The 24,710-nt window shown below is 47.1% G+C and overlaps 5 protein-coding genes across 5 annotated transcripts; 3 read left to right on the forward strand and 2 right to left on the reverse strand.

The window, feature by feature from the left end:
• Nucleotides 1-1,617: 1,617 nt before the first annotated feature.
• On the forward strand, nucleotides 1,618-2,421 carry SERLADRAFT_458864 (uncharacterized protein; the record flags this gene model as incomplete). The annotated part of the gene is made up of 1 exon (XM_007314588.1): nucleotides 1,618-2,421. The coding sequence occupies one exon, from the start codon at nucleotides 1,951-1,953 to the stop codon at nucleotides 2,239-2,241; it is 291 nt and encodes a 96-aa protein (XP_007314650.1).
• A 445-nt stretch (nucleotides 2,422-2,866) lies between these two features.
• Nucleotides 2,867-4,711, reverse strand: SERLADRAFT_458866 (uncharacterized protein; the record flags this gene model as incomplete). The annotated part of the gene is made up of 8 exons (XM_007314589.1): nucleotides 2,867-3,502; nucleotides 3,675-3,819; nucleotides 3,879-4,031; nucleotides 4,107-4,149; nucleotides 4,209-4,289; nucleotides 4,343-4,502; nucleotides 4,570-4,589; nucleotides 4,651-4,711. 8 exons carry the CDS (start codon nucleotides 4,678-4,680, stop codon nucleotides 3,442-3,444), a joined length of 693 nt encoding a protein of 230 aa, XP_007314651.1.
• A 2,679-nt stretch (nucleotides 4,712-7,390) lies between these two features.
• On the forward strand, nucleotides 7,391-8,688 carry SERLADRAFT_359814 (uncharacterized protein; the record flags this gene model as incomplete). The annotated part of the gene is made up of 3 exons (XM_007314590.1): nucleotides 7,391-8,143; nucleotides 8,231-8,350; nucleotides 8,412-8,688. 3 exons carry the CDS (start codon nucleotides 7,391-7,393, stop codon nucleotides 8,631-8,633), a joined length of 1,095 nt encoding a protein of 364 aa, XP_007314652.1.
• Nucleotides 8,679-22,560, reverse strand: SERLADRAFT_445906 (uncharacterized protein; the record flags this gene model as incomplete). Its single annotated transcript, XM_007314591.1, has 28 exons — nucleotides 8,679-9,105; nucleotides 9,165-9,449; nucleotides 9,499-9,691; nucleotides 9,742-9,905; nucleotides 9,959-11,014; nucleotides 11,069-13,473; nucleotides 13,525-14,231; nucleotides 14,281-16,171; nucleotides 16,221-16,676; nucleotides 16,729-17,082; nucleotides 17,134-17,209; nucleotides 17,262-17,549; nucleotides 17,604-18,713; nucleotides 18,763-18,804; nucleotides 18,929-19,008; nucleotides 19,067-19,161; nucleotides 19,216-19,300; nucleotides 19,355-19,919; nucleotides 19,975-20,221; nucleotides 20,283-20,570; nucleotides 20,628-20,654; nucleotides 20,705-20,767; nucleotides 20,977-21,058; nucleotides 21,112-21,372; nucleotides 21,426-21,830; nucleotides 21,882-22,168; nucleotides 22,222-22,430; nucleotides 22,486-22,560. 20 exons carry the CDS (start codon nucleotides 20,499-20,501, stop codon nucleotides 8,843-8,845), a joined length of 10,581 nt encoding a protein of 3,526 aa, XP_007314653.1.
• A 444-nt stretch (nucleotides 22,561-23,004) lies between these two features.
• Nucleotides 23,005-23,620, forward strand: SERLADRAFT_380123 (uncharacterized protein; the record flags this gene model as incomplete). The annotated part of the gene is made up of 3 exons (XM_007314592.1): nucleotides 23,005-23,062; nucleotides 23,114-23,249; nucleotides 23,355-23,620. 2 exons carry the CDS (start codon nucleotides 23,221-23,223, stop codon nucleotides 23,542-23,544), a joined length of 219 nt encoding a protein of 72 aa, XP_007314654.1.
• Nucleotides 23,621-24,710: the final 1,090 nt, after the last annotated feature.

The raw sequence follows: 24,710 nt of genomic DNA on the forward strand, positions 1-24,710 counted from the left end.
TGGGCTCACCACCAATTTCAACTTTCTGCGGTATGTCCCTCCCAGCACATCGCCACAATACACCAACCGAGTAAACATGTCAAAGCAAAGACCCCTCAGACCCTGCATGCATATGCACATAATAAGCGGGATATAAACAGTAACCTGGGAACTAAGGGTGCCACACAAGCTATTGCCCCTGGAACCGCTGAGTTCAAAAAGACTGCGAACGACTACTGAGTACAGTCGTGCAGTCCGTATCTTAGTCTGAACATTGTGTCCTTAACCTGCAGCCTTCAACCACAGCATTTTTATCCTCGTTTGGTTGTATCACACAAACTTGCAGGCCTTTTATCGTCACCGCTCGATGTCTCAGCTCCAAGTCATTTTAGACGTTCAATTCGTGGAGATGAACTTGAGGAAGGACGCGTAGGTGTTTTTGCTGGAGCTATAATTTGTATCTAAAAAAAAGCTCAGCTCTAGCAATGTGTTTTTCAGTCTATGAACCAACACCCTGATCCCGGCCTACCTCGTTGGTGCCTCCACTAATCACTCTCATTTTGCATGCCATCCTGCTTGGTGCTTTTATACCTATCCTTATATAGGAAGAGCAAGAAGAAAGCCGAGGCGACCGCTCAGAAACCATTGGAAAGCTCTGCTCATCGCTTGAAAACCATAATTGATGCTGATAAAGTTGCGAGTGCTTGCAATGCCTTCAAACATGTCGAAAGCTGGTAGCCATTTAGATGGTTCTTGACGCCGAAAAAAATGTAAGTGACCGGGGAGCTAACTATTCACTGATTGCATTTCATTCAGGCTGAGTTTGATAGTCCACTTGAACTTCTTGGACGTAAGAGGAGTTTGTTACGTGCGCTAGTAGACGAAAAGTGGTCAGAAAGATATACTTTATGCCGTGAGGCAACCATGTCGGAGCAATTTATGTATAATTTGTGGATACATGACACAGGGATATATTCTTGCAAACCACATTTATTAAATTCCTTTCCGTGATGTATCATCTCCGCAAGATCGAGCCGACCATCAGAAGAAACAAAGAGCCCCAAAAAATAGATAGAATCCGTGACGCTTTTTTAAATTTCCGGAGAAGACATTGAGTCACTATCGTCATCGCCGTCCATGACTTCGTTTCCATTTTCATCCTCCAATTTAACCCGTTTGTGCGGACGGGGCGAAGGTGTGTCATCGGCCTCCTTCATGTCGGTCTCGTCGACCACGTCTGGAGAATTATCCCATTCTTTCTGCATTTCATCCCTCAGATGCTTTCTGCATAGCGCTACATCTGCCGTACTCCGTTGATATTTCAGTTGCGCCACATGAAGTTCAGCACGTCGTATCTTCTGTGCTGACAACGCACGGGCCAAATCAACTTCTATTTTGTACGTCGACGACGGAGCGACGGATGGTGACCGCGGTCTCGTCCGCTGTGTTTGGTTTGAAGAGGACGGTACCTTGATAGGTTTAAAAAATAAATAAATAAGACTCAACCGAGAAAGAAAAAAAGCCAATAAAAAGGACTTACAGGTGGCGGTTGGTTTGGGGTCGGTATGATCTGACTTGGTTCTTCGTTTGGCTGCTGGGGGCGAATGCCAGGTGGAAGGTTTGGGTGTAAGCACCGTTGTGGGCCAGGTGTTATCCCAGCCACATTGGTATACACTGGTGGGGGGACCGAAAAAAATCCAGCATGTGAACCACAAAACGACGATGTCACGCCGAAAGGAGGGGGCGGGGGAATAAATGGATTCGTCGCAAAATGTGCAACTCTGGAGGCGACATGGTAGGGAGGATGTGCAGGGTTCGGAGGATGGAACTGTGACGTTAATGGGTACGGGTAAAGCGAGCTCTGCGGTGCAGGTGCAATCTGAGATGGTGGGTGAGGAATAGCTGGGTTCGATGGGGGTGCAGCAGCCGTAGCGACTCCTGGGTGTCTCCATCCCGGTGGTGAAAGGACACATGAATCAGGATGTCTGCCTAAAATCCGCCATTGATGACTATTACACGGCTGAGCATTTTGCACATTTGGAGGTGCTGACACTTGTGGATGAAGAGATGATATGCCTGCTCGCCATGAGATTTCCGGTTGAGGGCCAGTACTACTCTGTGTTTGTGATGTGGAAGGCGTTGGAGCAGAGCGAGATGGGTGCATTTGGGTGGTTACACCGGGAGGGCTGGAGTGTGAGGTGGTATGGATATGAGGCATTGGCAGATTCTGACTGCAGGCGATGGATGGGACCGTATTTATAGCAAGGAGGTAGAGTGTTTGGCGTGATGCTGGCAGAGTGCGCAAAGGCCGGCGTATAGTTAGGTGCTGTGTTCCGTAAAAGTAACGAGTCCATCAGTACCTTTCAGGGCGAAACGTACATCCGTGACATCCGCTCTGTTCTGGTTGTGCGACAAGGAGAGATGATTCCAAGCATGTATTCCATGGAAAACCGAAGCCTCGCCTCACTTTGCTCGCATTCCTGCCGCGGTAACGGAATATGTTTCCTTGGCACTCCCAAAGCTTCACGGAGCTTCAAATACTCATCCTTTCTCAAGCGATGGCGGTTTGATCGGTACCACCACTTGAGAACTTTTCTGTGAAATCTATCTCTTGATTCCTGGCCTACGCACAAGCGGCACAACGCTCGAAAATTGTGTGTTCAAGGAGATATCATTCAAAGTTTCACAGCCTCAATCACTGATGCGGCGTACCGAATCAACCTTGATGCAGAGTATGTATGTGCACAATTGAAACACACATTCTTCAGTGAATCTTGACCTTCACCATATGTTGTGTAGTTCAGAGAAAAATCGAATAGAGCAACCTTGATACGAGCTCGTGTTCACGTGTTCATCATACCCGAAGTGGAATTACCCGGATCTTTGCGATCCAGCCTTGAACTCTTAAGGCTTGAGGCGCCGGCAATGATCTCTTCATGCTCCGAACGTTTTCCCGCAGATGGCATACTTAGCAGGCTTGATTTAGTGGAATATCCTGATATCGTGGCGTATCCCATCTCCACCTGCTGTTCTGGGTTGCTCTAACATTGGGCCTGGTCATGAGGTTATTACCGCCGAGTGCGAAGGAACCGGACCTTGGGATGTCGAAATCGTTAAACTTACCGATTGCAGCGTATCTGGTAGATCTGCTCATCTTAGCTCGCATGTGTGTTTTCGTGTCATAGTGAGCACTCGCATTCGCACTGGTTGACTTTTTAACGCATTACGCACTCAGGTCGTTTCTTCTTCTCCTGTGTACCAATACCGATACACATCGCCGTTCGATTGGTCGTGTTCTTATCTTGAACCCACTGGATATACGATTTGGGATAAAGCCTAAAAATGATCTAGGGGTCAAGGGTATACCCTCCGTTCTTCGACGTCTACTTTCCACTTAGAACCCCCTAACCATCCCAAAGCCCAACGACTCCGCTTAAGGTTCCGAGGCCCTTATACTGGTTCTCATTCGTCTGACTCGTCAATGGAAATCTCTACTTTTCCATCCACCCACCGCGCCGTTACTCTGGGAACAGAACCTATTCAGTCGACTGCCTCGAGGTTTCAGCAGCATGTCCGGCAAATTCGGGCATTCAAGTCCATCCGAGCGCCGACGGCTTCCATCCCAAGCACAACCCCAAGCAGGCTCTCACAACCTATCCGAAATCCACGCAAAAAAAAAGCGAACATGCACGCACCTCGTTAGATCCTTGACTATATAATCCGGATTTGCTCCAGAGGCTAGGATCACCTCTCGAGTGTGGGAGGTGCATACTGCGAGTGTACGTGCACCGGCTGCATGTCCTGCTAACAGGCCTGAGGGTGCATCTTCTACGACGAGACCTAGGAAGAACCATCAAGCCAGTGATTTACATGTTCCGTCCGCATGACTGCCCACATACATTTGGTCGGATCTACACCACATCGCTGTGCCCCAGCAAGATATGGGTCTGGGTGAGGTTTTCCGCGGGCAACATCGTTAGATGTGACATATCCTACTTCCGGCAGTGGAATGGCACAACGTGCGAGGGCAGCGGGGGTATATACATTCGTAGCTGCGAGTTGATTGATGTTAAAGAGGGCACACAAGGCTGGTGGTTATGTCACCGTATAGGGAAAAAAATATTAACCGGATGTGACAATTGTCCAGCCATACGTGGTTTCATGTCTGAGCTGAAAAGTATTGAATGAATTAGGGAATGACTTTGGCGGGTGGGAGTAAGGGAGCTTACCTGTGCAATGAGATTTTGTACGCCAGGGAGTACTATCGGCCCCCCATCGATCACCTCCCGTTCGAACCTTACGATTTCGGCCTTCGGGTCAAGTTAGTTGAAAAGCTCATGTCCATGGAAAAACCGAGTCTTACTAGCAGCCTATCTTCATCGTCGATCCGACAAAACTCTTTGAGAGTGTCATAAAGCCGTCTGCCATGTGATGCGTGGGCAACTTGAGATGCATTGAGGGAATAATCTTTTGCAAAAGTATCCCAGGCTTTCATAACTCCGGGAGTTGAATCTATTAGCGTCCTGTAACGGTAAACGTCAACTCGTTGGTGCACAACACAGTTTTGACCTAAACGGTTGACTTGCTCACCCGTCCATGTCAAACAAGATCTAGAGGCATCGGCTGGAAAATCAGCGGTGCAAAATAAACGACGGGGAATGCGACCCTCACTGCATGAAATGTGAGTATTTTGCGGTCCATTTTGTGAATTTGACTGGGACTTGGAGTGTTGAAGATCCAACCGTTGCAGCCACTCGGTTGTGACAAAGACAAAGTGGGTAGATAAGATAAGATAAGCGGCGACTCAAGGTGGTCGGACCGGGAGCATTCGGCAGGTCCAAATATAGCAAGGATGATTGAACAAAAGACAAACAATAGGACGAACAATAACAAGCAACGCTTTCATTCCTCTCGCCGAACACGCAAAAAGACAGCAGACAACGAGTGCAAGGTGATGTCTTCCCGTGCATTCCCAGGTGCAGCAAATTTGGCTTTTGCACAACCAGCCATGTGTCACTTCCCATTATTGTCGAGGCGGAACCGCACTTTGAACAACGGCACCCATTATGGTCAGCTTGTCCATTGTTTAGGTAACAAGTCCACCCTTATTCTGTCCCTGCGTTTCCACATCGGATCCAAAGTGAACCTCCACACAATGCACAAATATCGCGATGGAGTATAAAAGACGGTTCGTCTTCGTTACCACCCGCTCATTGCGTCCATTCACTCTTCAGTCTTCATCCCTACCAGACCTGGTGTCTTGTCTTCACTCTCTTCACTCCACACGATTATCCATCGACTACCACTCACTAAGTCTCTCTCGTCTTTTATAGACTCACGACAACGTTCGCTCCACCGATCTAATCCAAACTCCCATAACGCACAAAGTTCTAAATACTCTCCAGAATGAAGTTCTTCACTCTCGCCGCTTTCGCTTTCGCTCCCATGTTTGTAAATGCAATCCCTACGCGCCGTGCAAGCAGTTCTGGTTTTCTTCTCCAGAATGGTGTTGATGCCATCAACCAAAAGTATGTTTTCTTTTTCATCTTACTTGGTCGTTTCTCATCTTTGATCCTAGCAATCAATTCAAGTCGTTGACTACTTCTTCCTCCTGTACGGCGGGGGAAAACGCGTGTGTAAACAACGAATTTGCTCAGTGTGTTAGTGGCAAGTTTGTTCTTACTGCTTGCTCCTCCAGTTTGATGTAGGTCTACATCTCGACTTTGTTTACTCTTCAATGTTAACATCTCCTTCATACAGCTGTGCTGCACTTCCTCTCGTTAATAGTGCGGGTACAAGCATTGCGTGTACTACTCAGTCCGATGTCGACTCTCGTATCGCTGCTACAGGTGCCACCAGTGGCTCTTCTGGCACAACTGGTTCTACCACTAGTGTCAGTACCAGCACCGCTACGTCAGTTTCTGCTGCGAGTCCCACTAGTACCAGCGGGTCGAGTGGCAACGGACAAAGCTCCCTCACACTGCTCTCCTCCGTCATCGCCAAAGGCTTTGCTCAGAACGGTCAAGGCTTGAACACCTCAGAATCCGGCGAAGTCGCCTCCCTCACGTCTACCAACAACTTCATCAACTTTTGTGCCACGGTTCCCGACCAACCCCTCACCAACGGACAACAGATCAAGGGCGGATCATGCAACCCTGCCACCATGGGATCCATCCCTTCCACCGCTAACATGCCCTCTGCTAAATTCGTCTCCCCTGTGAACATGGACACGATCCCCGCAAACACTAGTTTCACCGTTTCCCTCGCCATTAGTGGGATCTCGACCGGCTTCTTCACGAACGCTGACTCCAACTACTTCGCCGCTCCCCAGCAGCTTGACTCCAACGGCCAGATCAAGGGTCACTCCCACATTGTCATCGAAGCTCTCAGCTCGATCCAGCAGACGACACCCACCAACCCAACCAAGTTTGCATTCTTCTTGGGCTTAAACAGCAAGGCAGACAGCAAGGGTCAACTATACGCTAATGTTACCGGTGGACTGCCAGAGGGTGCTTACAAGATGTCCACGATTAACACTGCAATGAACCACCAACCCGCGCTTGTGGCTGTTGCCCAGCACGGCTCTCTCGATGACGCTGTTTACGTGAGTTGGTTTCCTGTTTCCGTGTACCCAATTCCATCTGACGATTATTTTTCTTAGTTCACTGTCGTTGCATCTGGTACCAAGACCAACGGTACTACCAAGGCTGTCGCCTCCTCATAGGCAGCATTTTCTTGATTTACGATCGACTAGAGCATACATTCTCATACACGTGTAGATCACGCTCGCATGACTCGCATTTACCATTCGATTTCATATTTTCATTTTCAGCGACGAAATTACTACTCTACTGGGTCTCATGCATATATGGTACTACTACAGTACTAGCATCAATGTATTACAAAGGCATATTCTCATTACCGGATTAATGACAATTCTGTATTTCTGGTGTTTATTTCTTGGCTTGATTAATACTGCCTGCACAATCTCACTCTCGCTAAACATCTAGTCAAATCGCGAGAAGTGAAAACTCGTGCATGGCGGCGTTTGTTGTGCAACACCTTCTGGACCAAACAAATAAATTTCCGGATATGGACGACGCGTTTATAACGTTTAGAGTCAGAAAAAATGATCGGTTGCAAGCTCGGTTGACATTTGATCTTATCTTCCTGGCAATCAAAGTATCGGTGAGCCTCGTATAGTCCTAGAGGTCCGCCATGCATCTAAGTGGCTAATACACAGATAGAAGGTCTTTTGGTTTCCTCTAGGAAAAGATAGCGTGTAGAAAAGTGTACTAGTAGTACATCTGTAAGTCGTCGGTTTTAAACCAGAGTTGATGTATATATTGATCCCTACACTGAGCCTAGGTCTCGTATCTAATCCTTTAAATTGAAACAAGTGCATACCTATATGTCTACCCCGAACGTTACCACTCCCTCCTTCATCGTCCGTGTCCCCGCGACCTCTGCCAATATCGGCCCAGGTTTTGATGTCGTCGGCCTCTCCCTCTCCCTCCATCTCACCCTCCACGTCACACTCGACGCGGAGAAATCCTCATCACCCACATCCGGTCGTCCCCCGCCTCCAGTACTCACTTACTCTGGCGAGGGGGCATCCGAGGTTCCACTCGACCCTTACAAGAACCTCACCACTCGCGTCGCCCTATACGTCCTCCGTTGCCACGATCACCCCTTCTTCCCCCCCTCCCTAACCCACATCCACGTCGACAACGAGATCCCATTCGGCCGCGGCCTAGGATCTTCCGGTGCCGCCGTCATCGCAGGCGTCCTTCTCGCAGACGCCCTCGGAAGCCTTCGTCTCTCCCACGAGCGCATGCTCGATTTCGCGCTCATGGTCGAGCGCCATCCCGACAACGTCACGGCTGCACTCGTTGGCGGCTTTGTGGGCTCTTATCTTCGCGAACTCGATCCTGTTGCGACGGAGGCAGCGCAGGTTCCGCTGAGTGAGGTTCTGCCTGAATATCCCCCCGATGCAGGTGCAGACTGGGGTCTCTCCCCGCCTGTCCCGCCAAACGGAATCGGGCATTACGTGCGTTTCAACTGGTCGGATAGCATCAAGGCTGTCGCCATCATCCCTCGGTTTGAGCTTAGCACGGCAAAAGCCCGGGAAGTGCTTCCAGAATCATACACAAGGAAAGATCTCGTGAGTAGCTCAAACTCGGGATGGATGTTTTCTTCTTCGCATACCCTCATATAACGCCTCTGACAATAAAATCGCGCACCTTGATAGGTCTTCAACATGCAGCGTCTTGCAGTACTGACGACAGCTTTGGGCCAATCACCTCCTGATCCCGAACTTATATATGAGGCAATGAAAGATCGTGTTCACCAGCCATACCGGAAACTTCTTGTACGTTCCCCATTCTCGCTACAGTTTACTCATATATCAAACCAACTTCTCGTCTCTGCAGATACCTGGTCTTCCTGCTGTCACCTCTCTCCTCACCCCGTCCTCACATCCGGGCCTCCTCGGCATATGCCTTTCTGGCGCAGGTCCTACTATCCTTGCTCTCGCTACACACAACTTCGAAAAAATTGCTGAAGCCGCACGTGATATTTTCAGGACAGAGGGCATCGAAGTGGACTGGAAGGTGTTAGAGATTGCTGAGGGAAGTAAAGTTGTGTATTCTTAGAGCACAAGACCGCGGATTCGTGTGTCTGGGGATTGAGCATGAAAAAGGTCATAAAATAAAGCGATGATGTATTGTGTGTGAACTAAAAATCTTGTACTCGTGAAAGGTCGTAATCTGTCCGATTATATCATGAATGCATGCAAAAGTAGGTATAATGGTATGGGTATGTGAAAGAGCGAACATCAAATCACCTCGAACTATTCTATCTTTCAGCCCCCTGCGCTAAGACATACGGCTCTCATTGCCACTAGCGCCCCCGCGTTCTCATCAAATGGTAAGTCAACTGTAAACAGCACGTCGCTTCGGTCGCTATTCAGGTATACCGGTAGGGTCACCATATTCCTGCGCTCTTCTTCTTTAGATGACTCATCTTCTTGTATCCATCGTATTTGCGAGGGATTTAGTCTAACGGACTCGCCATCGTTCAGGACGAGATTATCTGTGGCCCAAGCAGCACCTTCCAATACAAGACCTATAGATAGAAAAGATGGTCAGCATGAATAAAGGAGATCAATGGTTATCAGTATATACCATCAACGATGAATGCGCCAGGATCATTCACTCGTCCAATGTCCAGTCTTAAGTTCAGCGTCTCCAGGCTCCACCGCTTACGATGTGCGACTGCTTGGCGTGTGGCAGTCACATACGCCTCGGGGAAGAACAAACCACCAAGCCACACCTCCACGTGTGAAAGACTATTATCCATGCTGGTAATCCCGTCTAATTGTGCGAGACGCCTTGCGAGATCGGGAATCCACTCGGAAACAGACATTTGTTTAGGGACTTTGTATCGCCGCCAATGTGAAGGTATGGTACCTGAAAAAGGATTCAGCAACGTTGGAAAGGTAAGCAAGGGTGAAATTACCTTTGGTTAGAGAACTCATAAGCGTTCGAAGATGATTAGTTTGCTTCAACACGCCTTCGCATACTTTGATCACGTCAGCCAGATCCTTCCTGACTTGATCCAGAAGCTTGCGCCCGATGCTGCCCTCGCGGAAAAAGAGACGATACAGTGGGTCTGGGTTGTCGTTCGATTGTTTTGGTAGAGTGTTGAACGTCTGTAGCATCGCTCAATGGAGGTATGGCAAGAAAACACTGTTTAACTTACGGCAGGAAGCTGCGAGGACCACTCGCGGCAGCGGTCGTGAAGTGCTCTCATCCAAGCTGGCTGCTGCGAAGCTTGTCCTTTCGAGGGACCAGCAGCAGCCGTCACTTCGTCGTCGTCATCTGCTAACATTCGCATCTTACGCAATTTGCCCAATAACTCGTTACCTATGAATAATCCTTAGTACAATGACGTTGGTAGAAATTTATGTGGGTCTTACCTTGAGCAACAGCAATGACGCGCTCCGCAGTAGGAGGAAGGCTGAGCCATGAAGGAGGCTCACGATCAGGCAATCTCTGAACCCAAGTCATGAAGTGCTCCAATTTAGTGCCATCTGGTGCTTCGAGAAGTTGAGAACCATTAACGTTAGGCACAAGATTGAAGTCCACATTGTACGCCGTAGGAGTAAACAGGCCGTCAACGAAGGTATCCAAAATGCGCTGGTCGAAGTCGCTATCAACCCTGCCACCGTAGACAGACTGTTTGATCAATGTTCTGAGTGCGTCCCACGGAATAATGGCTGGGTCAACGTTTGCTCGTCCTTTGGCGATTGCGTTCAACCAAGTGTCTATGGTGCCAAAAGCGGAAGCCATATCAGAATCATTGAAATCGTATGGCTTGCTCCATCCTAATGGGACATAGCGGAGACGTTCCTGTACCACAGCGTGGAACCATGCAAGCAGGAAGTATAAACGAACTTTCTCGGCAGGTCCTTGGGCAAGACGATTTGAAGAAATACTACGAAGTGAGTCTAGAAGATTGGCCTTGATACCAGGAGGGGGTTCGTTCATAATGATACGCGACTGCCGCAAAATATTAACAGGAATCGAAGGATTGGCTTCCATAGTCAAAAAGAGGCGGAAATTACGATGAGGGTTGAGGGTCTGCAATTTCTTCTCCAATTGACCTAGCCATGTTGGTGCTAAGTGTACGTTCTTAAGTAGCACCCAGCTTCCTTGCCGAGAGGCTGCAGCGATGGCCTGATCGGCTAATGTAAAGCCTTCCTGAGAGCCCATGGCGACAGAGGAGGAACGAGCTCCAGTGTTTTGAATAAGGAGTTCAACACGGTAGCTGGCATCATAACCTGGAACAGATATCAGAGCCAGAGGGGTAGCAGGGGGTACCTCGTCGGCAACCATAGCTCCGAGATCGAATCCAGATTGGGCAGATAGGTCAGATTCAAATACTGTCCTGACAAACGAGGCAGTTGATTGTAGAAGACGATCAGGACGCAAACACTTTATAATCAACATAGCGCGGATGGCTTCGACGGCAGCTGTTATTCATGTGAGTACCTTGTTAAATATATACTAAATGAATGGATACTCACGTGTGCTAGGCTCGCAAGGCATAGGCACGTTTGACTCCGGATTACTCGACTCCAAGAATGGCACCCAGTCATTTTCGCGTTCTGTAATATGGGTTAGAACAGGCCTGAAGAGTGCTTGCTTGGCGTAATTTTCAAGGCGAAGGTTTTGATCAGCTGTCAATATTGGGGAAGTTGTTGCTTCTGCAGCACCCGGAGCTGTAACAATACCCTGTCCGCTTTCAAGAAGGAATTCAAGTTCATCGCCGATTTCCTCTATGCTACGCAATTTGACCTGTGCCAACAACACAGCGAGCATGAGGTGATCACGGTAAAACAACGCTCTTGATGTCCGCTTGTAGACAATCAGGAAAAGGTCACTAAGCAAAATTTCGCGACGACGATGGTGATCAGATACATTCTTGAGGTTGGGATTGTGATGAAGGACATAATCAAAGATATCCAGGAAGAAGCGCAAGGAAAATTGATAGAAATGATTGACCAGGTTGAGCTGTTCCAAAATGAAGAAGATAGAGCTGCAGGCTTGCGCCAGCGGTAGGTATTCAGACGTGACCTGTTCCACTTCCTTCATGATAACATCGGTTTCCTCTACTTTATGAGTGATCTCGGCAGCTTCTCTCTTGAGTGTTTCTAGTGTTCCAATAACCTTGTCATCGTCAAGAATATTGCCTGTTGATTCATTTAAAGCTTGCAACAAGAGTTTCTCCAGTGTACGAAGACGCAAACGGAATTCGCCCTGAACTTTCATGAGATCTGTGCGCTTCCGTTCGGTGTCGGGCCGCTCCACTTTCAGCACTTGATCCAGTGATTGACTTTGTAAACTGCTTCTAGTCATTGTGAAGTTAACAAACGTTACTCGACTGCAAATGTCGGGAGAGAATTCGACAGATGGGTCTCGCGTGGATAAGAACATGGTGAATGATGGCGAAAAGTCGATATCTTGACTACCAAGACGAATCAAGACACGTCCACCAGTCCTCCGGATCTCTTTATTTAAGACAGCATTCAGGATAGGATCAAGATGTTCAACATCTTGAATAAGCAGTGGGTTACCAAACCGCAGCGCGCTCTCTAGGACTTTGAGGAAGGCTTCGTCCAGGAAGCTTGTGACTGTTATCTTGCGTTCTTTGTACTCGTTCAGTAAGAATGTCGTGGCTTGGCCAGTAGGATCAATAATCAATGGATAACGATTGAACCGTTTGAGCATTATAGCATTTTCGGTAGTGAGGTTGTCGGAGGGAAGCGACTTGGACTGCCAGCTTAATCGGTCGTCCGCCGATGAGAGATATTCGACAAGAGATAGCTCTGGCTTGAATGTGATATTGGCCTCTGAAAGATGGTTGGACCACTCTTGCCACATGACCTCTCGATAATGCTGATCGAAGAAACCGCCATACGCCAGGAATGCGGCAGAAAGCAAAACATCGCCAACGATGGTACTCATTTCGGCATCGAAAGTACGACTTCCAGATTCCCATCGACCTTTTTCGGATGACAGACTCTCCAACAGCTTCATACTTCTGTCCACTTTACTCTGCACACGTTCCATCTCGGATTTGATAGCCTGGGTCTCACTGATCAATAGCGCATACTCCTCTTTATATTTCCCAATCTTGGCCTCTAACTCTGAAATCATGGTAATTATCTGCGCAGCCTGCTTCTTGGTAGTTTCGGCTTGCGTCTCGAGAGATTGGACTTCATTGCGAAGCGGCTCAACCTTATCCAGGATCTCGGAAAAGCGTACTTGTGCAAGTACCCATTTAACGAGTGGGCCACAAGCTTTACTGGCACGTTGAACGGTTTCGAAATTGTAAGACGGTCTGCTAACGAAATCCCTCTTCATCAAATCGCGTAGAGGTTTGGTCATTTGGTTGTTTGTATCGAAGTTGACGATCCTCTGAATGAAATCATCTCGACGGATGATACCTTGGACAGTGCGCCAGCTGTCAATCTTGTGGCCCAAGATAGTGCAAACAGATTCCATTGCAAGTTTTACGGCTTCAGGAGGATTGGCCATGGTACGAACTTCTTGCAGATGTTGTCTCTTAATGCTACTGACGGCTGCTTGGGCGTCAAGAACGGCCGGTTCGGCATCTGCGAGGTCAGCCATGACAACTGCTCGTCGCTGAGCGATATGATTGTCCTGTTCAACGAGTGCGGCCTGGATCTCGATGGAGGCAGCTTTTTTCTGCTCGGCTTCTTGCTGGTCGGCAACCATACGCTTCAACTTCTCGTTTGCTTCAGCATCTTTCGCCTCGAGCTGTGAACGTTTTATTGCTAGACTCTTTCTTAACTCCTCCACTTGTGTCACTGTATCTTTAAGTTTATCGAGACCGACGTGCAAGTGGCGTTGCTGCTCTTCCAACTCGTCACGTTTTTCGTTGTAGAGCCTCACATAATGATTGATGCTGAATCAATGATAAGTAAGTAATTCCTATAGCAAAGCACCAAACACTCACAAGTCCAAGTAGTGACGAGGAGTCACGTAATTATAGCGACCTTGCCGACGGCTCAGACGCTGGTTAATTTGATGCAATGATGAGTGCACGTAGACAAGCCCATTGACTACAGCTGTACGATGCACGGGAGGCATTGACAGTTCCCTATAAGCGATAGGGAAGTGAGCAGGAGGAGAATATGACGGTAGATCGAGATCAAGAGTGTGAGTGAACTCCATTCCGACTTGATAGAAAGCTTGGTCAGACCAGTCACCAAACCAGTCAAGGACACAACGATTGAACAACGCTGGAGATGTGGCCGCTCGGGACGCCAAACCATTCTCGGGAGGGTTCATGGTGAAGACAACGTGAAGATTCTTCGCAACTTGTTGTGTAAACCATCGGTACAGCTCCTCGTGCGAGTCCAACATAAGACCGTCTCTCTGAGATCCTTCCTTGCAAGCAGTCATTAATGCCGCGTGTTCATCTCCCTCAAACAAACCCGGAACCTCAGCATTGGCCAACAGGGTGTTCATACGCTCTAAGAAACCGGAATCGAGCACATTTGACTCATCCATGATGAAGCATATCTTCTCTCCCTTGCAACCAGAACGACGAAGCACCGTGCGCAAATCGTCATCGAAGTCATCACCGGTGTACTTGTTTGAAACCTTAATCTGGAAGATGCTCAGCCCGTTCAGCCAAGCTACGAACCGTGAAAGAGTGGTCTGAAGGACGATTAGCGAATAGAGTGAGGTGTCATCGTCTAAACCTTACCTTGCCGCTACCACTAACACCGATGAGAAGCAAGTGACCTTGTACTTGACGGAACACACGATCAATTCGTAAGACATGGTCCAACACATCGTTGAACAAGACGAGAGGGACATCAAGCTCTTCTTCGTAGAAGATTTTGAGTCGTGCTTTGGTGTACTCACGCAATTCCTCTCTCTGCACAGGAATATAGTTCTTGGAAGTCCAGTTAGAGAAGAGGATAGGACGTGTTAACGCTTCGTCTCGATTAATGGTGGGGAAGTGTTCTAAAGCAGCATTGTCGATATGCTCATCAGTCCAATGCTTTTCTTCTTCCGTCACAAGACGGTCTTGGAAAAGGCGTAACGCTTCATGCGCCCAGACACGCACAAGACCTTCCACGGACAACATTTCTAGAGGTCGGATGGCTTCATATATACCGCGTACCCAACGAGTAAGTTCACGAGGACTATAGACATAGTGAGCCTGTATGTCTGTGGTGAAACGCTTTTGAGAAGCGAGATAAAAGGCAACCATGGCATCGGTGAGCGGCTCTGAATATGCTCGCAAAGTTGGGACGACCTTCAGGAGTGCGCGATTGTATGTTCCGTAAATCTGTTTGAGGGAAATCTCTCCAGGGTAGTCCACCATTACTAGTGGTGCATGACGAAGGAAACGATGGCTAAGAGGTACACGACCTGGATCTGTTGGAGGGTTGCAGGCACCAACAAATTGAATGCGCTCCAATTTAACCCAGGCCATGTCGCTTGCACGCCAATACCCACCACACTCCACCAGTTGACGTAAGAATGATATGACTCTTTGTGTTCCATACTTGTCCTGAGCAGGCAGATTGATCTCATCACAAAAGACAACGAGCCAGCGACCAATTTGCACAGGTGCAAGAATGACGCCGTTAGGTGTTTTCCTATACTCGCAGTATTGCTCAAATGTCTTCAAGATTAGCTCTGGTGTAGTAGCACTGGAGAAATTGAGACCGACGACCTCCATATCCGGAAGTTTTCGCAGGGCGCTGAAAAGAGTCATAGTTTTTCCAGAGCCAGGGGGGCCGCAAAGCATCAACGGTTTGTGTTCCGACAACCAGGAATATAGAACCTCTTCGTGGCGCACAGTATCCATCGTTGGAACGACAACATCTGCGGCCGTGACAACGTGAGCTTCGATCTCTATGACGGGGACCTTAGACTGCCAAGCTGTCCATTCGCCTGTCCCAATCTGGACATCATAGTCAATGAGAGAACTGCCTACAGCTAATGGCGGAAGGTCGATGCCAGTTTGTTTGCGCAGGAAATCGCCCATTTCTGCGCGTAGATCTAGTTTTGCATCTCCGGAGAATGCCCAGATGATGCTGACCAGCAATCGCTTCGTTACATATTGTTCAACTCGTTCGGGGGGTAGGGGGAAATCAGAATGTTGATAGTTATACTCGATGATGTTACGAACGGTCTTGTTTAGAAGGGAAAAGAGTGTATTCAAGGCACGTGTTGCGGTAAAGTCCATGATATGGTCGATGGATTCGGCGAAAGATAAAGCAGAGCTGACGAGATCTCCATCGGCGAAGTAGCGTTCGAGGATAGAAGCCACTTGCGTTTGTGTAATGAGGTTAGCTGACCCTGCTGTGTCGGTGGATAGTACATCAACCCGACGGCCCGGCATGTCTAGTGCGTCTTCATCATCAGCATCCAATGCCACTGAGGCAAGTGTGGCGAGATAGTGTCGATACACCATTGAAGGCTCCACGACATCTTCGCTAAACCAAATCATACCACATCGACTGACAGTGGCAAGAGTGGCATATCTAAGGTGCTCTACCTCGAACATAATCCGAACATTTGGTGGCAGGTTTAGACGTTCTCCGTTAGGAAGGGTCAGTAATTTATTATCGTCCAGGACACTTAAAGCTCGTTAGAAACAGAGTCAACAGAGTACACAAAACGCCTCACCTATTCAGATTCTCTACCCATTCGGGGTCTACATCACCATCAAAGATGATCCAATGTCTCTTCCCACTTTCTCCACGGACATCGTCGACAATCTTACGCAAGATATGGGTAAACAAACCATCATTCCACTCACGGGTGGTTGGATCCAAGGTACCATACAAGGCATCCTTGTGCATTGCTTTAGGGTCAATTACATAGGCGACACCTTCGACACCATCGAGCCGTTCGAGAGCAGCAAGAAGCACTTGCCATGCGTTTGTCTTTCCACTTCCAGAAGAGCCAACCATCATGAGACCATGTTGGATCTTCTGAATCTGGTACAGCTGAAGGATTTTGGCAATCCATCGTTCGCCATCCATAAGACGACGCTCTGCACAAACTTTGAGAATCTGTTCGCGAAGAGCATCCAAATCCACAGGAACATAGTCGGTGCCTGGAAATACGTCTGCGAGAAGGCTATATGCGATAGTCAATTTTACTTCTTATGCTCTTGTGAGACTCTACGCACGTAGTAAGAAGAGGAACATCGTCTGCCACCAATTTAGGTACGATAGTTTCGGTGACACTTTGAATCAAGATGATTTGCTCGGATACTGCATCAGAAAGTCCCGACACCTCTTCGCCGTCTTCCTCCGATTTCTTTACGCTCAGTAGTCGTTCACGCTTGAGAATACCAGCACTAGCCAACACAGCTTTCAGAGCACGAAGTCCGAAATCGTAGTGAGGCTGTGGTGACAATTGCTCGTCACATAGATTGAAGAAGGGAACAATCTTAGATGCAAGAGACTCGGCGGTACGGAAACCTTGGGAGAACAACATGACTTGCGCAATCAGCTCCCGATCAGGTCTGGTCATAGCCATACTTCGAGCCAATTATCAGCAGAAGCCTCAAGCATATTGAATTCTAACTTACGGCCTGAAGAGTTTGGTCAAGTTAGGTGGGAGTTGCGACCGACCAGCATAGTTCGGGTTAGTGGTGATGAATATACCTTAAATTTCGCGTTATTCGGGGGTAATATACAATAAGTAAGTTAAACTTACCAATATTCCTGTTTATCTTCAGATTCTTACCGACTAGTTCGATCTCGGTATTAGGGTTCTTAACTAGTGCAGCAAGACCTTGCTGAATACTCTGAACTTGTTGTGAAACGGCACTAAGGATACGTTCCTCGAGTCGATTGAACTCGTCAAAGCATCCCCAAGCACCAACCTGACAGAGCCCGACAAAGATACGACCCATAGCTTGGAAATCGAACGTTTCGTCACAGCAGAAAACCAACACGAATCGTCCCAACTGGACTCCCAGAGCTTTAACGGACTCCGTTTTGCCTATATATTCGTTCAGATGAAATAGCTCTCTAGGAAAATTCATTGACTACTTGCCTGTCCCAGCAGGTCCGAAAGGCGACCCTCCAAGTTGATTATCCAATGCTTGGGTCAAAGTAAGGTAGACACGATCGGTTAGAGGAGTCTGCACCAAACGATCGGGAACACCAAGATATTCCCATCCGTAAGGGAAAGAAGCGTCTGCAACTCGAATTGCCAATCGATCAAGGGGGCTTTCGACAGCGCGATCGAGGTAAAAGCGCATTTGGTAAAGCCAAGTGAACGACTTGGGATCGGTAACGCGCTGCTGAATCAGAAGGCGGATGACATCTCTTTGATGCACAAGCTCTGTAATGAGATGCTCGCATTTCCGACGAGTAACAGGACTCAGTTCCTGTAAAACGATGTCGGCGAGAAGATCCAGAGCTTGACGAACAGTCTCAAGCGAGCCTTCGGGAGATTCGCCAGCCTCCAAGGATTCTTCGACAGATGCTGTCCAGGCAACTTGGACGGCTAGGGTGACGAGCTGTGCCGGATATTTCTCCATCCAAGCCATAAGCTGATCCATAACTAAAGAACCGGTGCCATAAAATGACTGAAGTTCGGCCACAGCATCACTAAGCAAGTCTGCCAAGGACAATCGCATCATAGACTCGACTTTCGCTAGCCAGTCATTGATCTTCGGGAAGTCCTTAAGAAGGATCGGTTGGCTGAATTTGACTTCTTCGCCCTCTCGTGAGGCCATTCCCTGTATCTGCGTCAAGTCCTCGTCAAGAGCGATTGTCGATATACCCGCAAACATTTTCTTGAGATGCTTCAGAATCCGTAAGATGTCTTTGCTGTTACCAATAATTTCTAGAAGATCTTCGTCTCCCACGAAGTAGAATCGAGGGAAAGAAGAACGTTCGCGCTCCAAATACTCTCCTAACGCTTTCTGAATCTTGTTGAGCAGGTCTGCGAGACGCTCAAGACTCTTCTGGATTCCCTGAATATTCATGACGTCCACGACGAAAGGCGACTTGTAGACCTTCTTCATCACTGTAAGGAACTCTGCATTTATGTTTTGGAAGCGAGCACTTTCTACGGGTAGTAGATGCTTAATATCGGCGCTACCCGAGAAGATACCTTCCAGATACACCCATTGACGTTGTACATCGATCCAAACGTCTGCGAAAGCGTCAAGCCATATACGTGAGATTATGCAAACATTACTCACCAAAGAGAACATGAATCCTGTTTAGCTTCTCCTCCCAAGAACCTGCCTGTAAACGAATAAGTATGGAATGATACAATTATGCTTTCATTAATACCTCTTCCTCAAAAACTAAATTGATTACGCGAAATAAGTATTGTACAAATAATACAACTACTTATTTACTCACCTTTATAGTAGGGAGAAAGTTTCATTGCGGTTAACGAGTTCAAGTTTTCGCTGCACTTATTGAACAAGTCGTCCCATCCTCTGTTATAAATCAGAAATAAGTAAATCGTCGTATCTTCGTTCAACATTGCTATCGTACCTGATAAGGCGACATTTATTCTGATAATTAACAAGGTCGAGGGTATAGTTAGTCCAGATTTCTTTAACTTGCTTGATATATTCCTCGAGAGCCATCTAGGAGTAGGAGGTGATTAGAAAAGCGATCAAGAAGCTTTTGATATACAATACCTCTCCTTGTGCCTGCACGATGACTTCTCTAATTACAACCTCATTTTTCTTGAGATCCAAATCGTATACATGTCCTAAAGTCATCCTAAAAATAAGTCAGGAGGGAGGTACCTGTTGCGAAAATACAAGAATTACATACGAGGGAAGAGCGATTTGAGAAGACAATCTCAACCCTTTGAAAAGTTGCTTCCAGTGGCGATCCTTCAAAGCTTCTGACTTCAAGTCCGATATAACGGAATTAGACTTCAACAAGCCGCGAAGAATGTCCTGAACATATTCGAATGCAGCATACTGTCTCATTCTAGTAGGCATATCCTTCGTTGAGGTCAATAGCCCATCAATTTGCTGTCTAAGCTTCCTCGGCTGAACGGTAGCCCACGATATTTCCTTTAGTTCCCCAATTTGGTTCCATATTCCTGACAGCGCAGTCCAAACGGCCTTGAGGTCTCGCAATTCTTCAAAAACGGGTTCCAACCGCGTGTGACGGGTGAGTTCAAGGTCCAATGCCTCCTTCGCCCTACAAACGAGGTCGTATTCTTCTTGTACACGCGTCAGTTTCCCTTCGAAAACATTGATAGTGTTCATCGCCGTGTCAGCGCGCAGACTGCCTTGCACAGGACGAGTTTGCTCCCACTCTCTCAGAATATCGTTTATCTTGTTCTCCACAATCTTGTCCTCCGCAACGATCTTGAGTTGTAATCCAGCTTTAAGAAAAAATAATTTGATTTAGTACACTTGGGACTTATGCAAGCCCCGTACCCAGCTGCTCCTGGATGGAATCGTTCTTTCGCTTGAGAATTTCATTATAAGCGCTCCATTCTCCTCTGAGTTGGTCGCTGTATAGCCAGTCGTCTGGGAATTGGTATCGGAAACGTTCTAAAGTTTTCTCGCCGTTGGCGCAAAGTTCTATCATTGGACCCCATGTTTTTGTCTTGCGTTTAAGGTCTTGTACAAAGGTGATGAAGGTGACCGCAGCCGCGGTTGATGAGGTGGAGGGACTGAATGCCTTGAGCCCCTCATATTAGCTTTTGAACATTGCTGAGCTGGCAAAAGAAATCTCAACGTACCTCCATGGTGGTATGCCGTGACGGACGCGTCGGTTGTTTTCTTGCTCTTTGGCGACCAAGAGCAGAAGATGAAAGGTGTCGCGTGAGAAACGCTGACATGAACAGAAACCCTAACCCAGGGCATGTAGTCTGTTTTGGCCTGGCACTTTGGTGCGATTCGCCAGTGATCGTCTGCACTGGTAGCGAGAGACCATTCAATCCCTTATCTTCAACCGTCATCTCGCATTTCAATCCACTTCATTGCTTATCATGTCGGGACGTCAGCAAAGGGTGATGGTTCAGCCCATCGTACGTCCTTTATCTCAGACTTGTTATAACTGTACTAAAAAGCCATCCTTCAAACAGAACGTTATTTTCAAAAACCTTCAACAGGTCTGCAGGGTCTCCTCTTCCTAACTCCTACTCGCTGACTATAATCATAGCGGACAAAAGTTTCAATCTGGCTGTATGACAACGTCGAGATGCGGATCGAAGGACGTATAACTGTACGTGTTCTTGTATTCAGCTTGGACACAATGAGCGTTAAACCCGCCTCTTCTGCCAAAAAATAAGGCAACTGCATCATAACACGTCCTTTCCTTGCGCTCTTACGCGTGTGAGCCCACCACATCCGGACACGGGCCCTCTTTTTCTCTATCATCTATACATGTGATTTGAAGCTCAAGCTCACGAATTTCTTTTTTCGATTGATCAGGGATTCGATGAGTTCATGAATGTGGTAATGGATGAAGCAGCAGAAGTGTACGTTAAAGACGCAAAACCTCGGCGAGAACTTGGTACGAATCAGTTCACGTTATCTGACCTGCATTGCCTAACTTTGACCTATCAGGTCGCATCCTTCTCAAGGGCGATAATATCACACTAATCCAGCAAGTGGTATGATTAAATTCAGTTTTATTGATGTAAAATCTCGCCTTGCACACACTGGTATATGTTGTGCTTGACAATGTACGATTCTGTTACCTACTACTGATCTTACAAGGGCTCGAATCGACCTGAGGCGATTTGTCGATAACGTGTATCATCAGAGATTATACACAGGCAATAAACGTGTAAGAATAAGTGACTGTCGGCACAACGGGCACTCGGCCTGTAATCACACCTTGAGTGGACTGTATATCAACTATAGTATGCACCACATACCTTTTCCCTACCCCACCCAACTATACAACTCCAACAGAAAAGGTGGCCGCATTCGGTGACACAGCTGTCAGTACGTTCTTCTAGGCATAGTGTACAGCTCCGACTAGCTCTCAGTTCTGTCGATACCGAAGAAAAGTCCATGACAGTATGCTGGTCTTGCTCTGCCGGAACGACAGGCTCATTGTCAGGATCCACAGGCCGTATCATAGAAGAAACAGGACGGTCATCGATGAAAGCTTCCTGTGCATCATCGAGGGGGCGTTTTTCTTTTGATTCTTTAGCTTGAGCGGATCTTCGTTGTCGGATATAGGCAACGAGACGATGCATAAGTCTGACTGCAAGTAAAATACCAAGTAAGGAGTACGAAGGTGGCCGCACATGAGGATTTTCAGGAAACGTTGATAGCTATATAATAGCTGACTGAGCAGGTCATCTATCACAACGCTCATGACTCACGTATGAAATTCCGAGCAGTCGTTTTACCGAGTCATAATACGTTCCTCGCAGATAGAATATGGCTAAGTTGATCTCAGACGCAACCTCTATTGTTGGAGGGATCCAACGTATGGTCGACGCTATCCTGGGCGGCAACGAACTTAGGTAAGAGCCGCCCCGCGCAAGAAGGTAGGAAGGTAACGTTGGAAGAAGGACAAGAGCAGCCCTTGACTGGATCGAGGGAATCATATTCCCGTATGTCGAGTGCTGCCATATATCCGTATACTCTTCTCCCAATGTTTGGATAGCTAGAAAGCCAGTGTTTAAACCAGACTACCCCTGGCTATTGATCGAAACTTACCTCGACCAGTTGCAAGACCATGATAAACAAGTTTCACCATCAACTCCAGCTCCTTATCCCACCTTGTCAGCCATCTTGTTCCTAGCCAGCGTTTAGTCTGCTAGTACATCGATCTAGGAAGGGAGACTGACCCAACCATGACCTAAAAACAGCTTCCGTCTGTTCCCTCAGTATAGACACATGATAGAGATCCCTTTGGTTTGCACGAACTGATAGCTTTTCGTTAGCACGACTTAAATGGCCTTTGCAGGATATTAAACTGACTGATTTGAGGCTGCTGAGCCTGCGGAAATGATGGCAACGAGAGGTCCGCCATAAGCCATAACCGCGACCATCAGCGGAGCCAGGTGTTCTTTGCGCCGCGCTGCTTTTTTATTTGTAGCAACAAACAGTTGTTACAAATGAATGTAATGGATTGTAGGGCGTTATAGTGTCAGTGATCATATATGATCATAACTCAGACTTATTATTTCGCAGCACTGATAATTTCCTGCATCTTGCATATAATCCTGCCACTAAATCTACTGACTACAAATTTAGCCTTGTCTTTATTGTACTATATTTGCCAGTATCGTCCTCTTCTCATTAAATCCAATGAAACAATACTTGGGTATAGTAATCTGGGGCGAGTGTTATCGCTGAATGCATACATACAGCGAGAGTGTTTTTTTTGAATTCTATAAGGTGGTACACCTATTCAGTCGAACGACACTCCGCATATATTATCGACATCAAAAATCTAAGGGTATGGTTTCGTTTACGATAAGGGGACATTAAGTCATATACATTGCACTGTCCATGGTAGCTACTGTTGGCGTTGATATGATAGGTTTTACGTTTACTAGATGAAGGAATAAGAAGAATCGGAAAATGACTATGTGCGACCACCTACTCCTCTGTTCATTCCTGATTCCGATGACTCTGAACTTACTGGTATTGTAAGTCCATAATCCTTCTACGCGAACTGGCCCAGTGAACTTCGTTCGTCACAGAATTATGATGCTTATAAAGAGGTTTGACTTCAAGATCTAGTTGATTCGTTACATGTTAGCTCACTGAAGTAAAATATAGTATTAAAAATATCAAAATCAACTCCGGCGCATAACTCTTCAATGGTGAATTCGCAAAATTACCTTCCGGCTCAACCTCAAGACACCCGGCTTCGTAGTACGAATAGTCAGGAAGCCGGAAAAGTGGGAGTTCAATCGTCGCGACCGCCAAAAAAGACTGTTAGAATTATTAGAAAAGGAATTGGAGACCTTGCGCCAAGAGTATCTTGATCTTCAAGAAGAGTTGGAAGCCATTGGATCACAAGAAGTTTGAGATGTTGTCGACGAAAATCAATGATGGGAATGATAAAGCATGATATATAATGTTGTAAAATCTGAATTGATCCTCCAGAAAACGTATATTCAATATGAAAAAATTAGGATTTGGCTGCTTTTGAATGATAATGCACGTACAAATTGTTCCAGATAGCAAGACATTAACACAAAAAAAAAAGCTAGTTGCTAACAATGTCCTTCCATTTCTCCGGTAACTGCGGTAGATATTTTGAGAAGACCTTGAAGTAACGTTTGTAGTACTTCATTCCAATGTCGTGAAGGAACGTGGTGTATGTTTCGTCTTCGGCGCAGGATCGACGGAGATGAGTCAGACCACTACTAACCTCGCTTTCGGCTTTGCTGCGGATAGCCAAGATACTGCATAGAATGGGGGCAAAGACATAGAGGTTGGGATACCTATCACGAACATCCGAGTCCGTCTGGCGTAATTCCCTATCCAGATCATAAATGATACGAAGTTTGGCTCCATCTAATCCTTGCACATCATTGTCATCCTTCCCTTCCTGGAAAAGCCTGTCCAGTATCGCAGATTCTGCTTGTCCTAACCCATTCTGCGTGCGGCCGATTTTTAATATAGCACACAGCAAAACCCAAAAAAAGGATTCCATATCATCAATAACGGTGTGCAGGCTAAGTTCACCCTTGGCCCAATCTCCTATGAGTCGAGTCGACATATATGGAAGCGTGCCCTAGGCAATGAAACTCAGCCAGTCTGATTGATAGTTTGGGAAACTGAATGATAGGTACCGAACGGGTATTGGATAGACGGCGATGTAGCTCACGCCATCGTACAGCTTGATCACCATCAGCAATAACGCCAAAGCACTTGACTAGAGATTCTATCGTTTTTATACTGATTGATATCCATTAAAACCAGGGCTGAGGTGATATTTCAACTTAACTTACCCCCTTGGAGGTTCACGTATTTCGGGAACAGGCAAAAGTAATATGTTGCCGTCGCTAACATCGCGGTGCAGCCATCCTGAAAGGTAAAGGATGTAGTGTCCTACCAAAGTTCAGCAAAACTGTGCTTTGGACTTCCGTATCAAATCGTCTTACCAATCATTGCATGGAATATGCCTGTAAGGAGATGGAGAGGCCCTTGGGCCGAATGTAAATCTTTCCCCTTGGTCTTGAAGAGTA

This window comes from Serpula lacrymans, assembly GCF_000218685.1.
Source record: "Serpula lacrymans var. lacrymans S7.9 unplaced genomic scaffold SERLAscaffold_3, whole genome shotgun sequence".
Lineage (NCBI taxonomy): Eukaryota > Fungi > Basidiomycota > Agaricomycetes > Boletales > Serpulaceae > Serpula > Serpula lacrymans.